Source organism: Sylvia atricapilla, chromosome 2 (assembly GCF_009819655.1).
Source record: "Sylvia atricapilla isolate bSylAtr1 chromosome 2, bSylAtr1.pri, whole genome shotgun sequence".
NCBI classification, from domain to species: domain Eukaryota; kingdom Metazoa; phylum Chordata; class Aves; order Passeriformes; family Sylviidae; genus Sylvia; species Sylvia atricapilla.
The window spans coordinates 106,571,384-106,587,879 of NC_089141.1; the positions used below are offsets into that span (position 1 = coordinate 106,571,384).

General features: G+C 35.3%; 1 protein-coding gene across 1 annotated transcript in view; it reads right to left on the reverse strand.

Moving 5' to 3' along the window:
- Window positions 1-16,496, reverse strand: part of CFAP47 (cilia and flagella associated protein 47) — a 261,413-nt gene that overhangs the window by 69,661 nt on the left and 175,256 nt on the right. The window contains exons 52-56 of the mRNA XM_066314030.1: window positions 14,772-14,947; window positions 12,453-12,560; window positions 8,797-8,908; window positions 1,761-1,865; window positions 28-184 (exon numbers count right to left, since the gene is read on the reverse strand). Coding sequence (XP_066170127.1) covers window positions 28-184; window positions 1,761-1,865; window positions 8,797-8,908; window positions 12,453-12,560; window positions 14,772-14,947 — 658 coding nt within the window. The remainder of the gene's footprint in view (window positions 1-27; window positions 185-1,760; window positions 1,866-8,796; window positions 8,909-12,452; window positions 12,561-14,771; window positions 14,948-16,496) is intronic.

Sequence of the window (16,496 nt, forward strand, 5' to 3'; positions counted from 1 at the left end):
AAAAAAAAAAAATCCAAAGCCCAGTACCTGCCAGTTTGATGTTTACCACCACATTTTCAGTAGTTGGATTTTCGAAGGATACGATGAGAGAGGAGTACTCGCCAATGCAGGCACTGATGGTGGTTGTTTCCATCTGCTCAGGAGGAACTCCAGATCCTGTCAGGTAAAATATCCTCTCTCCAAACTGTGAATGAAATGGGCCATATTTTATTATTTGATGAGTCGGAGCTGTGCGTTTTAAAGTATTTTGACTACTTCTTTTTTCTGCTGTTCTGTGTCTCTGCTATAAGTGAACTTTATTTTTGCTTTCTTTTTTCTTTCTTCAAGCTGTTGTTACTCTAAGTATTGCTGTCTGGAAATCAATAGTTTCATTTTGGGAGATGTTCACATCTCCTTTTTGTGTTTAATTTCTGTCCTACTTCAAGCACATAGCATTTAACTTCCATCCTGCTACTCAGAGCTTTCAGTGTAGGAAATGGAAAGATGTAGGTGGCTGCAAAAGCAAATTTCAAAGCATATATATTAAAACCTGAAAGCAGATGAAGTGAGAAGTTCTCTCCAGAAGACAAAGGAAGAAGGAAAATATTTCTTTGATGGGACAGCAGTAGAATCACACAAAAAGCTAAAAGTGCTACTCCAAAGATAATAATGAACATTAACCTTTAGACACTGAAAAATCAAGGATATTGGAAAGAAATAGTAGATCTAGGATTTCTGTGGACCATCAGGTTTCAAAGATAAGGACATTGTGTCCTCTTGAACTGACCTTGGATATATACTATTCATATTAGAATTGCCGTCTCTTTGTTTTTATCCTTAGTAAATATTTAAGAGAGATTCTGAAAATAAATGCTGTGCCAACACCACCTGCAAATAACCTGTCTGTTGAACAAAGTTTTTGAGGAAAAAAAAATTACCACATGACTTCCTTCAGTATTTGTTTTCTTCATATAAAAGAATATTTGCTTTTTTAGTATTACTTAAAACACTACTGAAAACTGCTGGTAGCACTCAACTGGAATAATTCAAAGGTCAGCAGTCTTTTAGGATATATGAAACTAAAAAAAAAAAATAGAGAGGAAATTGCACAGAAAGCAAAGGCTTCATTTAACCACATCTCGCATGACAAAATATTACCATTTATATTGTACTATCAGTTTTTATTTTTTATTCCAGCTGTAATTTAAAAAGAGCTAATAGGTCATGTTGATGACTCATGTCTCTTTATTCACTTGTTTCTCGTTCAACTTTAGAAAATTCCACAGAGAAAAAAGAAGTCAACAATTCTAAGGTGTTGAAAGTAAAAAACATTTTGATATAAAATGAAAGGAAGAATTAACTTTTTCAAGTGTGTGACCTTTAAAATTCAGATCAGATTAAAAAATGAAAGAATTTAATTTCTGGGAGGTTGGGAAAAATATCAAGAAATTTATTTTAGAGGTAATGCTCATAAGAAGTGCCAGTCTTCTAGCATGAAAACCAGCAGAACTCATTACTGAGAAAGCCAAAATTATTCATTATTTTTTCTAGCTCCTAGGCTATTATGCCATATTTTAATATTGTAAACAGAATAATTTTTGTGTAAAACTAAGGATAAAACAAATTATAAGTTTTGAACATCATCGTGTTTGCTCTTTCATTATGCACTCAGTCACTAAACTTCACCTTGACCTACAGTCTGAACCTCTTACTTCCTTGCCTATCACAAATAGTATCTAACCTGAATCCCAAGTGTTGTGGGCACAAGCACATTTTCATACCTTTGGGCATTTGAAGGTTATTGTTGCTTTGTGATTGCGTCTTCCAAGGGCAGAGGGACAGAATCTCACGGGCAGCTGGGTGGTGGAATGAGGAGGAAGAGTCAGCTGTACAAACACAAGAACAAAGCAAAAGAAAGGAGAGTTAAGGGAGAGGAAATCAATTTTTTTGAGTCAGTTTCTGTTTTGTGCTTTGTACCAACAGTGTTGATGTGTACGTGATTAATGTGTTCCACCAGATGCATTTTCCCCTCTCAGCCAGCACAGGCTGTGAAGGCAGCGAGTTATTGCAGCAAACAATCCCAGTGGTAGTCCCTGCACGTCCACTGCCCAGCAGCTCCAGGGCTGGGGTTAGAACTGCTCCAAGGACACAGCCAGCAGCTCTCAAACACCATTCCAACAGCACGCCCGTGTCTGATTGTACTGATGGCACTGAAGGGTTATCGCAGTGACCCCCACAGACACAAACGTGCTTTCAAAGCCAGGTTTTAATTAACCAGTGCTTTGTCTCTTCTCACCTTACCTTTAGCAAAACCAACACTGTAAATAATGCTGCCAGTTTTCTCTTCACCTCAAGTATTCTACTAGAGACTCAATTGCACAGGCAAAAGCAAAGCAGCTGACTACAATGGATTAATCGCTGTTTTCAAGAACCAGAGAGGCAGTAAATGAATTAAATTATGAAGAATAAAAATGCCAATGCATTTAGAGAGTGATCAGCCAGAATCACTGAATACACAATTATTATGCCTACTTCTTTAATAAAAAACAGGTATTCGACTTTTAATATTATATATATCTAAATAATGTTTGCATGTAAGAAGAGATAAAAAGGTTTGATTGATATTATGAGCAGTTAACCGGTGTTTCGTAAAATGAATATAATTTGCAATAAATGAGGGTCAAAACAACACCCTACAACAGGTGGGACTGACAAAATGCACATATAACTACCAACTCCTAGTTGATAGTCCAGATGACTGAAACAGAAACTCCAGGAGAAATCACTGTCCAAATGTGCGCCATCTTTTAAGCCCCATGGCCTTCACTGTCCCACCCCCCAGGTGGGCCTTCCAGTCAGATGGCCTGGAATCCAATCAGGGCTGCCCCAGTGTGTGATTGATGGATAACTCTGCCAATCAGAGGCTGGGTTAGCACCACTCAGTGTTTGATTGATTGATTGACAGCTCAGCAAGGCTGGCGTGTCTGGGGTACCTGTCTCCCCACAAAGCAAGGCCTGGCCTGGCCCCAAGCCATACACACAGAGGCGTTGTCTTGGGACATTGATCTCATCCAATCTTGGACAGAGCCTTTGTGCTTTTCCTCACTGCCCCATGGCTTTCCCTGCCATCTCAGAGCTGGGCCCATGCAGGAACCATGGCATTCCTGGTCTTGGAGTCATCCCCTGGGTGTATTTATAGGGTAGAATTACTTGGAATAAAACACAGATCCTTCCAAACTGTGTTGAAACAATAATATATAAAAGCAAATCGTGAATTGAAAGGCCTTCAGGGTGCACAATATGGCATTATGCACATGTAATACAGTAGTTCCACAATTTTTATAAGGTTAATTGATTAGTATAGCTATCAAATATTGTCCAGTTAGAAGACAGTTGGTTAGGTAATTTTATCCCAAGTACTGCCCCACTGGAATTAGTCCAAGTGCTTCTTTGCCCCATTTCTTTTGTGTCTTCTCGGAGTCTGGTTGGAAAACAAAATGTCTTTGTTATAGGATTTCTTCTTGAAAATAAGACTAAACAGTATTTCAGGAATGTGTTAGAAGGCTAGCTTATTGTTCTAAATGTAGGGGAAAATGGGTAGGAAAAGCACTAGATACTACAACCATGTATTAGCAGTCTCCAAAGCCACAAATGTATGAAAATACATAAAAAGATAAAAATCTAGTCATCAGTACCAGATCAATGAAGGATGGTGATGTTGATGTGCCCTGAACAACAGATATTCCTATTGATGGCAGTGGGAGGTAGGTCGTGCAGGAGAGAGGACAGAGCTCAGGTGTGCTCAACTAATACATGAAACTTGAAATGTTATTTTCTTTTTTTTGGAGAGGAAGTTTTAAAGTAATTCATCAGACTACTGCCATAACAGTTAATTAAACCTTCATTTGCAGTCCAGTTCCTACCTCCTAGTCAGACCCATTTATCAAATGAAGACCTACAAATAGAGAAAGAACTAGAGTAGAAAACACTCCCTCCCAAATACTTTTGAATAAAATGAAAAGGTAAGTAAAGAGAGGATGGCATAGAATAAGAATACATAATTAAATCAACACTAAGATTTTTAAACATTGAGTAATTTCAGTGAGACCTCCACATTATTCAGAATAATAACTCTTCCACAGAGATGCAAACAGACAGGAGTTTGATTTCCAATAAGTATAACTTGGCATATTATCATTACTCAGAAAATGCACTGCCACAATGAATCAAAACAATCAGCACGGAGATATGATAATCCAGCAGACTGCCTGCTTTGAAAGCAGAAAGGAATGTTAATTTTTACAGTATAGATTTGGTTTTAAAAATTCATTTTGTATTATATTCTATAATGTCCTGTGAATCCAAAAAGTAATTTATTTTGAAATAGGCTGGGCAAAGAAACCCTACTTACTTTCTACTGAAATTAAAAAAAAATGCCTTTAAAACTAGAATTGAGAAATAATGCTAAACTATATATTTTAATAAGGTCATAGAATCATTCAATCATTCAATTAATCAACATCACCTGCCTTCCATTTTTTTACATAAACAAGTGGCTTCCACAATACTCAAGTGAAAAAGAACTGATTATCATTGCCTTTCATAAGATGTCAACTGTAACAGTTCAAATACAGAAACTGAGACTGAAGTTAGCTACAAATACATTATTCTTGCTATAAAATGAAGAAAGGAGGAGAATTTTTCATTAAATCTAAAAGCTTGCTGTCTGCTCTGTACAAAATAATACTCATGGTCATTAAGAAAATCCTTAAAGTCTGCACACAGAGATTGCACTCCTCTCTGCCAGCCCTTTTCTATTAAGTTATTTGTCCTCAATAAAAATTGTGTTTCAAAGACAATCAGGAAAGAACACAGCTTAATGGAAAAGGTTTAGACTAGTTATAAGCCAGAAGAATAGAAAACTGAAGACTTGCAGTAAAAGTACTGGCCACAGAGATGATCCTGTTTGTAAAACTTTTTTTGTACATTGTAAATATATGTGTATATCAATATAACACACATATATGTGAAATACAGCTATGTATTTATATAGATGAAAAGCAGTAAATTGGGGAACATATTACTGATGATTGAAAATTTTCATCTGTTAAATACTGAAACTGAATCCTTTTCTGCTAAAGACAAAGAAAGCTGTGCTCAGGACAGAAGCACAAAACTCAACATCCCAATTACTTTTTGTCCAGATACCTCTAATACCCAACATGCTAGTGAAAAACAAGGTGGAATTTTACTGTAAACTTATGTAAATTCACTTTCATCCTGGCTTTTAGATAATTTGGCAGCATTTATAAAGTTATTAAGTTAGTTTAAAGCTGACAAGAAGGGAAACAAAAATTAGGTGTAGCTTGTTAAAAAAAATAGGAAAAAAGATATGAAAACCCAAATCCCATTAAAGAGAATTCTTGAAAGCTTTTATCAAATTTTAGAAAGAAAACCAAGATTTTATATTCCATTTAAACTGACTTAGGCTACAATTGCAAGGCCACTAGTAAGATATGCACTCTTTTCTCATTTTTATCAGTTTACAAAGGGTAACAGAGCTGCTTCTAATTCACATGAAGCTGAAAAAGGATTTAAAGCCTTTGAATTTCATTTAGACTTCATTATGCACCCTGAAGTTCAGAAATATTTGAGCCTATTCCAACTGGACCTCAGGAAAGCACGTTATAAATCATGTCAAATACTTGAAGTTGAATCAGATCTGTAGAAAATAACCCCTTGTGGTATTTCAGTAATGCCCTTTGTTCCAAACTAAAACTGGAACAAACAAACTTCCACATATATGGAAGTATGATAATAATATTGGAAATTTTTTAAAAATTCTGAAATATTAGTCAAAAATTTGATTATTAATTTTAGGGAAATACCTTAAGGGAAGAAAAAAAATTTCCTTGACATCACTGTTAAATCTGGTTTATCTAACATAACTCAGGGACTGAAGAAATCAATTTGAGACATTTTCTGATCAACAGCCAAGTACATTCAAAAGTCCTACATCTCAGATGACATAAAAACAAATATGGAAATTTACATGAAATATAAAAGTGATTGACCTTACTCTACTAGCTGTCTTCAAATATAATTGGACAATCCCATCTTCAAACTATTGTTCTAATAATTTGCACAAATTGGAATCTTTCTGCTAACAAGAAAGCATTATTTGCTTTAAAGAGAGCAGAAACTTGAATGATTAAGATGGGAAACTTCTTCCACTCATAGCAAAGGCTTTGAAATGGGTATTAATATAAATCAATACCTGAAATAGGGGGCATGGTTTATGAGCAGCAATCTACTGGAAGTTGAACACGATGTTGTGTGGAGGTGGTAAGCCTAGAATGTAAAATATTCAGGAGAACAAAGAACATCTGGAGTGCTTTGTCCAGTTCTGGACTCCACAGTCCAAGAAAGACAAGGAATCACTGGAGAGGGTCCAGCAGAGGCCACAAAGGTGATTGGGGGTTTGGAGCATTTCATGGGGAGAGACAGCAGGAGCTGGCCTGTTCAGTCTGGAGAAGAGACAACTGAGAGGGGACCTCATCAAAGTATACAGGCATCTTAAGGGCAAATTCCATACTCTTTCCTGTGTTACCAAGAGACAGGAAGTTCAATCTCAATTTTAGAAAAACTTCTTTCCTGTGAGGGTGACCGAACACTGGAACAGGCTGCCCAGAGAAGCTGTGGAGTCTCCATCTCTGGAGATATTCAAAAACTGCCTGGACACAAAAACCCTGTGTAACCTAGATGGTCTCCACCCCAACCATTCTGTGATTCTGTGATATAAATGCCACCTCCTGACTTTGTCACCAAAACTGAGGGAAATCACACAACCTCTCCAGACATGGATCTGTAATGGAAGAAATAGGTTCAAAAAGGGACAGCTACATGAAATAAATATTAAGTAGTTGCATATAGCAACCAAAACTATCCTGTAACTGGAAGAACAACTGCAATTAACAAGGAACATTTCAGAATTCAATCCATAAATTATATACAGGACTGAGGATTATAATAAAAAGGAAAGAGAGAAAATTACTGCAGTTAGTGTTGAATGTGTCTTCGTACAGAATGTAGTGTAGCTATTGTTGATGTGTGAATCTCTGGTGATAAATTATGAGAGCAGATAGATTTTTTTCTTGTTGTTAATTTCCTGCACAAGATAATATGCACTCTGCAGCAGCCAAAAGTCACTATAGTTAAATCTAACCCACTTCTGTGCCAATGACCTGAACATAATGCAAATAAAATACTCCCAGATAATTAATATAGTTTGCATCCATTCTGTTTCTAAGCTCCTATTGAAATACCAATTCATTAAATGATTATTAATAGCACTTGTCTAGTTTTAACATAGTGTAAAAAGATGTGTTATTATGCATAACAGAAAAGACAGACTAGAAAAAAACTTCACATTTTATGCTTTAATTTAATGGAATCCTACATAGCAATATATAGGGAAGCTAAATAAGTTTGATCTCATTTAGCTGTTACTGTCAGAGCCCCTTTTAGGAACATTTGGTCTGATCATAGTACTGTATTTGAGGCTGAAAGCTGTTTAGTTTCTGAAAACTGAACCTATAATGACTATGTATCATTCCTCTATTTTCCCCATACAGTCTTTTGTATGTTCTTAGCTTTATTTTATTACAGTATTCCTCTCCTTTCTCTCTGACCATTAAATCCTTTTGTAGGAATAGAATCATAAAATTGTAGAATAGTTTGCATTGGAAGGGACCAAACAGCTCTGGTGTCTTCCCTGGATTACCTTCTTCATGTCTAGAAAAGGCACCATTTCTTTCCTGCCCAGCAAGGATTTCTTTTTTTTTTTTTTTTTTCTTGTTTTTCTTTTCTTTTAAATGTTAAATGTTCTGAATTCATATCCTAAGAGGCTGTGATGGAAGCACTGAATGCCACTCATTCAGATGCAGAGTTTCTATGTTCTCCCTTTCCTCATCTCCCTTTTCCACCTACCCTTTCTTTTCTCATCTCCCCATCATGGAAAGGTCAGGTATTTCATAGAATTAACTTAATAATACCCAAAGATACCCAAAGAATTCCTTATGGAACATGTACTATTAACTAGCATTCAGTGGTCAATAACAAATATTTTTCTAAACCCTGAACACTGGGAACTCTAGCAAATCTCAATGAAAATATAAAAGCTGAGCCAATCTACACAATTCTTTTTCCTAGAAAGGACATAAATGCTAGGCAGCAAGATGGAAGGCTTTCTGTGATGGAGAAGAAAAAAGTGGAGTACGTAAGAACAAGATTACAATTTGCTCTATAGAAATAATTTTCAAGGTAACTGTGAGTTTGGAGAATAAATCAATTCTAGGTATTTGCTTGAAGCTTCTTTGCAGCTGTATTGATCAAATTATTATTTATAGTCCTTGCAAGTTGCTTAAAACTGCCCTGACTATGAGAAATTGTATTCTTTCATTAATAGTTTATCTACTAACCTAAATATTTACCTAGCTATCCTGTTGATTATTAGATATTATGTAGCTTCTAACCAGCTGGTTTGTTTACAACTTCTCCTTCTAATATCTCCTGAATTATTTACAACCCACACTGCAGTCCTGCTCAAAACCATTCCACAAAGCATTCCAGGAAAAAAAATCTGTGCTTTTCAAGTTTAATTGTTTTCTTCCACAGGCTATAAAATCTTTTAAATACATACTTAAAATGTCTAAAAGATTGTATATTCTGAACCCACAGTACAATACATAATTCAATTTGTTTTAAAAAGAAGGCTCTCCTGTATCTTTTTTGTGAAAGCACAAAAATCTTACTTACAAGTTGGTTTGGGTCAGTCTCCGCCGCAAAATGGCTGGGATCACTGTTAACCATTTGTAGCACCAGAGTTTCATGAGTAGGATTAGCAAGAGGTATGTGCATGAGGACCCACCTGGAAAAAATCATATACACAATGATGATTAATTACAAAGCTTCTTCCATTACCTGTCATTATGCGTAGGAGGTTTTTTATTTCTGGAAAAAATCTGGGTAATTTTACTTTTTAAATAACAATTAAGTTTTATTGCATTAGCACTTCCCCACTAGTATGGACACATATAACTTCAATTATTATTAATAATCATTATTAATAACAATAAACCCTAAATTCATTCTATGTTTCACCTTGTTCACTTTTTGTGCTGTTTATAACAGCATAATCATAGAATCATTATGCTGCACATGTAGATTATATATTTTAATGAGAATAGTGACTCTCCCAGGAGAAAGATTGGAATATGTTGATTGGTAAGTGTTATGCTTTAAATCAGCTGGCCCTCTATTTTACAGACTTCCCTTCTTTATTTTCTAGTTAAAGAATCTTCGTGAGATACTTTCAATAGGGAGAAAATTTTAAAAAAATAATTATTAAGACCCCCAACATTTCCTCTATTCTGGTCAAAATACTAAATTTTTTGGTTTTAGCAAAGTTATATGACCATAAATCGCATTCTTGTTGTAATACCAAGGGACATGGAGAAGAGATTCAAGGTGAATAAGTGAAAACAGTAAATAGGAAAAGTTTGAAAAATGAGATACATCTATTGGTTTTGCTGTAATCTATCTCCTAACAGATATTCCCTCTAGTCAAAGCTGTGGCAGGTCAACTGCCAGATTGCTCCACATATTTATCATCTGGAAAAAATTAGTCTGTTAATCATAGCTAAATCAGTACAGAAAAAGAAAATATAAAAAGCAATATTCAGAAGATATTTCAGTCCAGATTTATGACTGTAACTTCAAGACCCTAAAACCTGTGCACAGGTGGATTCCTTCCAAACCATGCAGTGACATAAATCCCCAGCAGTGACAAGCAGACTTGTTTCTGACTAACACTATCAAAGCATTGTATCACTGAGACCTCAAAACCTGAGAGTAAAGAAATATTATGAAACTTTCACACAGGAACTTCAGACTCACTTAATAATTCCCATTTTTCACATTTACCATCTCTATTCTTTTTTTCTTGTCTCTTTCATATGTAATACTTTGTCAAAGGGAAAACTAACTTGGAATATCTGAAATTTCAGCAAGGAATGACTCAACTGTTAGAGGTTCTTCAAGTCATCAAAATCCAGCCACCCCACATAGATTGGCTATTGTGGTTATGCTGCAAAAATTGTTGCATGTGGCAGTAAGTTCCAGATCACTGTGAACATCATTCAACTGACTCATCTTCAATGACTCCACTGCAGAGCCCGTCAAGGAAAGATGAAAAATGTCAGGGAAAATGTTTCTTTCCTCAGAGACATATGCTAAGGGATGTGTTAAATTTACCTTGACACAAACAAAAAGCAGATCTGACTGTGATAGGCCCAGAATTTTAGGGAATCCGAAGAAGGATTAAAAGATAAATTGTTAGAATGTTTTTAATTTCTCTTTCAAGAATTGGTTAGAATTTGATCCTAAATTATCAGTGGCTTCTTGGCTTCTAATCTGATTCCAGGTAATGTTTCAAGGACACAAATTCCTAAATTTTTCAGATCAACAGAAAAAAGAATACAGTGAGGACATAATGAAAAACATTTTTCTTATATTCATATGCTAATGCTTCTTCTGCATTCAAGGAAATGGTGGTAGAATGAAAGTTGATCTGTTAAAAAACTAAAAAAAACCAACTAGAAATGCTTCAAACATTTGATGACATTTACAGTTCACATCTCTGGGTGCACAGCAAGGAAGTAAATCCATCCAAAAAAATCCCAAACTGATATTTTTTTTAGACAATACACAGATGCCTACCTGCACTGCCTTTACATATTCAACATACATTAATGCAGCCAATTTACTTGGACTGTCTCATCTTTTCATGAGGCAGAGAAATTTCCAGTAACTGAACTGTAACCTCAATGCCATCATTGACTGCCATTGTCCAACACTTTGCACTTCAAGAAGAGTGCTGATGACATTATGCTGACACTGCTGGACACCACCAAACAGAGCCTGGCACTATCCTCTTGGAACACACTTTTGTGACATTTATGTGTATTGATGAGATCCCCTCCCAGCCTTCTCCTCCAGACTAAAGAGGCACAGCTCTCACAGTCTCTCCTCATAAGAGAGATGCTCCAGACTCTTCATCATTCCTGTGGCCTCCAGTGGACCCTCTCGAGTTGCTCCTTGTCTTTCTTGTACTGAAGAACCCAGAACTGTCCAGAACTGAACACGGTGTTCCTCTGCATATTTGCAAATACATAGGAACTACAGCATGCATGTATTTGTAAAGGGAAAAGAAATCTCATTTGAAAAAATAAAACATGGGCTTTGAGGAGTTTGAGATAAGAGTTCTGACAGGAAGAGTTGTAGTTAATTGAGCTCATCTTTTCCAATATCCATTTTACTTGCAGTAGAAAAGGATGACTTGCCATTTTCCACTAGACTGTTTGTGCATGTAGTTTCCAGGCTGTGCATGCCAGAGAAAATTATGAGTACCAGAAAGCCTGAATAAAAAGGTTTTAATTCCTAACTCCTAATAGCAATAGCCTACAGAGTAGAGAAAAATTATGGTTTTTTCTCGAGTCAGCCCACAACCTTAAAGTAAAAGCCAGGAAATTGCACAACATTTTTCTTTAGAACATAATAACAAAGGCATTGTCATATCTCCAGTCTGTGCATCATATTTGAAGAGCAGAATATATTCACTCACAAAAATGTCATCAGGTAAAATTCCGTGTTGTGCTCTCTAACGACATCTCTGCTCACTCTGTAATGGATATTAACTGGAGACTTAGTCAAAGATACACAGAAGTTAGAGGAATTTAGCATGCAGAAGAGCAGTATGTCCATAGAAACTATCAAAAAGTGGAGGTAATATGTGGAAAAGCAGTACTGAAATTTCAAAGTCTTGTCCTCAAAGTTTTACTTTATGTCTTGAAAGTCAGAACTGAACTGAACATTATGTTATCAAAATGCACGCTGAAATTTTGTTGAAGGATGGTAATAATTCAGTTAATTTCTCTAAAGTGTTCATTTTCTTAACATTTGCAGTGTTTCAACCATGTCTACTAACCCCAGGACCTGCAGGACAGAAGTTGAATTATTTTGCCATTTCTTGAGAGGGTAAAAGATATTGCTAGCTGGTGTACAAGCATTTGTAAAGCAGGATTGCCAGTAAATTCCTAGTTCAGAATGAAGAAAAGAAACAGAAAATAAACCAGACTTACAGAGCTCTGCATAACAGATCTTGGTGTTTACATTCTGCAATATTGTCAGAGTGATTTTTATAAAAAGAATTCAGAGGAAGTTTACATAGGGGCTAAAATTTAATTCCTACTTTTCTGCAAGGAATATTTCATCTAACTGCAAATATATCTTAAAAAATAATCTGCAAGCTACTACAGCAGACATAGAGCACTATTCTGAGTTTAAACTCTTCATACGTTTTCCATGATACCTAAAAAGCATATTAAGTCCAGCATTATGAACTACTCACTTACTTTCCAAGCTCACATTTTATATCAGGTAGGGCAGTTGGTGATGGCTTCTCTACATTGAACTTCAGGGCGTACCAAAATTCCCCAATCACATCTGACCGGAACATGACACTGAAAACAGACACATGAGCTTAATATGACAGCTGGTTTTTTCAGATCATTAAAAAACCCTGACAGATTAAAATTCAGAAGAAACCTAATGAGTTCAACACAGTGAGTTCTTTAATTAGATCATATTTTTCCTCTAATACATCTCGCTGGTACCAGAATTCAGCTACGAAGTCTAATAATATTAAGAATTACTGATGCAGCAAAATCTCATCTTCATCTTTTCTATATTCTACCAAAAAATCATTTGTTGCTTTTAGGTTTTTTGTTTGCTTGCTTTTATCAAAAATAAAACTTAAACATATTTCAGCTTAGAAGAGGACGCTTTAATTTAATTTCAATATCAAAGTATTTTCTTTTTAGCCCTTTTGAAGGGCAAAGTAATAGAAGTACTACACACTACTTTTAAAAAGGAAAATCTTCAAATCTAGAGCTAAAAACTGAGGAATAGATATAGACACATTCCTATGAGCATGGCAAAGATATATACTTCAAGGAATATTCAATATATTGTTTTGATATACAATCAAGGATTGTCATGACTGAAAATTGGTGCTGCTAGGTGAGATATGTACAGCAATATATTTCAGTTACAGGCATTCTAATACAGTCCTTTCCTACTGCAGAATTCCTTTTCTATTACTTGAGGATTTTTGAGTAGCTGAGTCATAAAAGCATTAAACCAAAGCATATAAAAAGCATATAAAAACTTAGAGGAAATGCACTGTACAAACCTATGACCTTCTAAGGATGAGTTCTTTTTCTAAATTATAGATAACTTTGTCTATTCTGTGACTTTATGGTTCCACACTATCTCCTGTGCCAACAGAGCTTTCAAAGTGAGAATAAAACAGCTCTAGGAAAGATTCAACCATTTGAAAAGGTGCACCTGCCACAATCCCTTTTTCAACAGTTCTTCCCAGCTGCTAACATAGCAAAGGAAACAGACCATGGCTTTAGAAAAAGAAGTTAATCGTGTGGATGTAATGTGGAAGTACCTCTGTCCAGCTGTAACTGCAGCCTGTGGGAGCTACTACAATTTAAAAGATCTATTACACACTTCTAGAGCAAAACTGCAAAAACATTTGGAGAATGTCCACATGTGTTTTATTTCATCTCTGCATATATTCCCTAATCCCCAGCCCACCAAAACTGAGCCCAAAGTTTTGTCCTGTTAAAACAAACCTTTATCTAACGATACATAATTTCTACAATTTCCCACAGTGAAAAAAAAAAAAACAAAAAAAACAAAAAAACAACCACCACCAAGAAAGTTACTTACTACTAGAATTATAACAGTACTCATTTTTATAAAAGAGTATTATTTGAGTATGTATCACTCAATGATACCTGAAATTATTCTGCTTTTTGGAAAAATCAATACAAGCGAATTGAATAAATCTCTCAGATGTCTCTGCCCTCCTCTTAAATCACCACCCCACCCTCCACTCCATCTCCATATTTTTGCCAGTCAGTTGAGCTAACTGAGAAAAAGGGAACTGTTTTTCAATCAGCCTTTAGACTAAATAATGCTTCAGTAACCAAATTCCAGGTAAATAAGTTCTGCAATTCTGCACTGTTCAATTACTTGCTGAACTGTTTTAGCTGAAACTAAGACCAAGAGGTCATCTGTCTTTTCACACCTAAACATCATAGCTGCATGTTTTCACTGGGATTTCCAGTAGAATGAAAAATTTGTAATTTAAGACCTCTCCATATTCATTAAATAGATCATAACTAAGTAATAAAAAAATCACGAAGGTAAATGGATTTAAGTGAAGACAGTTAAAGGGTTCTCTACCTGCTTTAGTTATGTTTTTGCAATTTTTTTCCTTCTGAGAAAAAAAAAAGAAGTTGTGCTATTCCCTTTAAAGAACTTTAAAATTTACAAAACTAACTATTCATCTGAAGTTTTCAAGGGGGACTTCTGACATTAAGTAAATTTCTAAAACATTGTTCACTAAATTGTAGTGAACTAGAATAACAAGGAGTTATTCCATTGCCTGTCAATAATGCTTTTCCCCTGAAAGCAAAGCTGCTGTTAGGGGTACAATACATTTAAAGCTGGAATTTCTTAATTCCATTTATTAACTTTTGAAGGGGGTGGGCTGAGGCAATGTTTTCATCAAGTGACTTAGGTTTCAATGAAAGTAGTTCTAGTTCACTTATTAGTAAAACAGCCACAAACACAAGTATCAAAACTCTACAACATACCTTCCAGCAAAAGAGCCAAGAGCAGCTGCAGAAAACTGCACGTGATAAGAAAATGTTTGTTTGGGATTGAGAATGAAAGACTTTTCTCCAAAAAGGGATGGATGGTCCAGCAGCACTTTCATCTTGAGAATTTTATTGGTAGGATTAGTGATGGGGATATTAATTCCAACAGTGTCCTACAAAGAATAAAAAACCCCAAAATCACAAAATTAATTAGGAGCGATAATTACACATAAAAGATATTTCTCAAAGAAGTGTATGGTGTTTACTCATTGTTTACAATTATGCAAACTCAGGCTGCACCTTTGTTTGATCCCTGAACTAACCCAAAAAAAACCAAGTTGCAGCAAGAAACATCTCAGACAACCCTCAAATTACATAAACTCTTTAATTACATAAATATGGAAAAGTTCAGTTCTTCCTGGCTGGTCTGCATTCTAACAGTCCACTTCACCTTCCAAGATATGTCCAAGACTTGCCAAAATACACTTTTTAAGCCCATCTGCTGTAATCTCAAGCAGGTAAAAACTCCAAGCTGTCTCCCAACAGCCAAGCACAGACAATTGGAAATATCCACCTCACAAGCTGGAAAACGATTAGGCTGAAATCTGCTGGATCTGTTCCCTTAATTTATAAGTTACATCGTAATACCTGACATTAAAACACTACCACAATAAATATTCCCTCTCTTACTCCTTTAGGCCATTTCCCTCACTAATGATCTCCATATCTTTGTTTAAAGTCTAAGGGAAGGACCATTTTTCCTTGACCACCTGGAAAACATCAATACTATCAAAGATGCATAAAAGCTCCAGTTACTTTAATAGAACAGACCCAAAATATGGCTAAAATATCAAGATATTAGATAAATATGGATATTTTACACATGGAAGACCTTTAGGATGAGCAGGAATTGGGCAGAGACAGCTCACTCTGCACAGCTCCTACGTTTCAGCAGTTCCCTTTGCAGTAAGATCAGAAATGCTGTAAATTCATCCTATGTGCCCTGTGTGTATCAACATCAATACACCTCATGAAACAAAGCACTTTGAACAAACAAGAAGGAATACACTTATGAAGGCAGGAAATTTTATAATCCAGGAGGTATACCTGCAGTTTAAAATGCATATGTTCTCTTTATACACATTCATCCATAGAAAATACACAAAATCCAAAAATAAAGATATGTGTTTATTTCTCTGTACCTATACTTGTGTCTACTCTTATTTTGGTCCCTTTCCTTTGCTCTATACAAGCAGTTTATTTCAAAACACTTGTTGGTTTGGCTTTTTTTTTAACATATAGTGATTTGTTTCTCACAGCAAAATTATTCCACATACTTTTTTGTATAAGTAAATAATTCAATAAGTAAATAATTCAAGTTGCAATATGAAAGGAGAAAAACATAAAATGCCTATTAAAATTAATAACACACTAAAAATAAATATGAAATACTTTTATGACCCCACACAGAGCTGCCTCACACTAATTTCAGCCTGCCTATGATTTGGTAAATTTCTATATATTTCCATTTATAGACAATGACTACTGGAACATACATAAGACATATTTAATGATCTACAGATGGTAAGACTAGACCAACAATTTAAATCATTTAATTGCCTTGCATCAGTAAAATGGGATTTAAATTTGCCATAAAATATTTTAAAGCTCAGATTAACAGTTCTAACCGGTGTAAACAAGTTTCTAAATCTATCTACCATT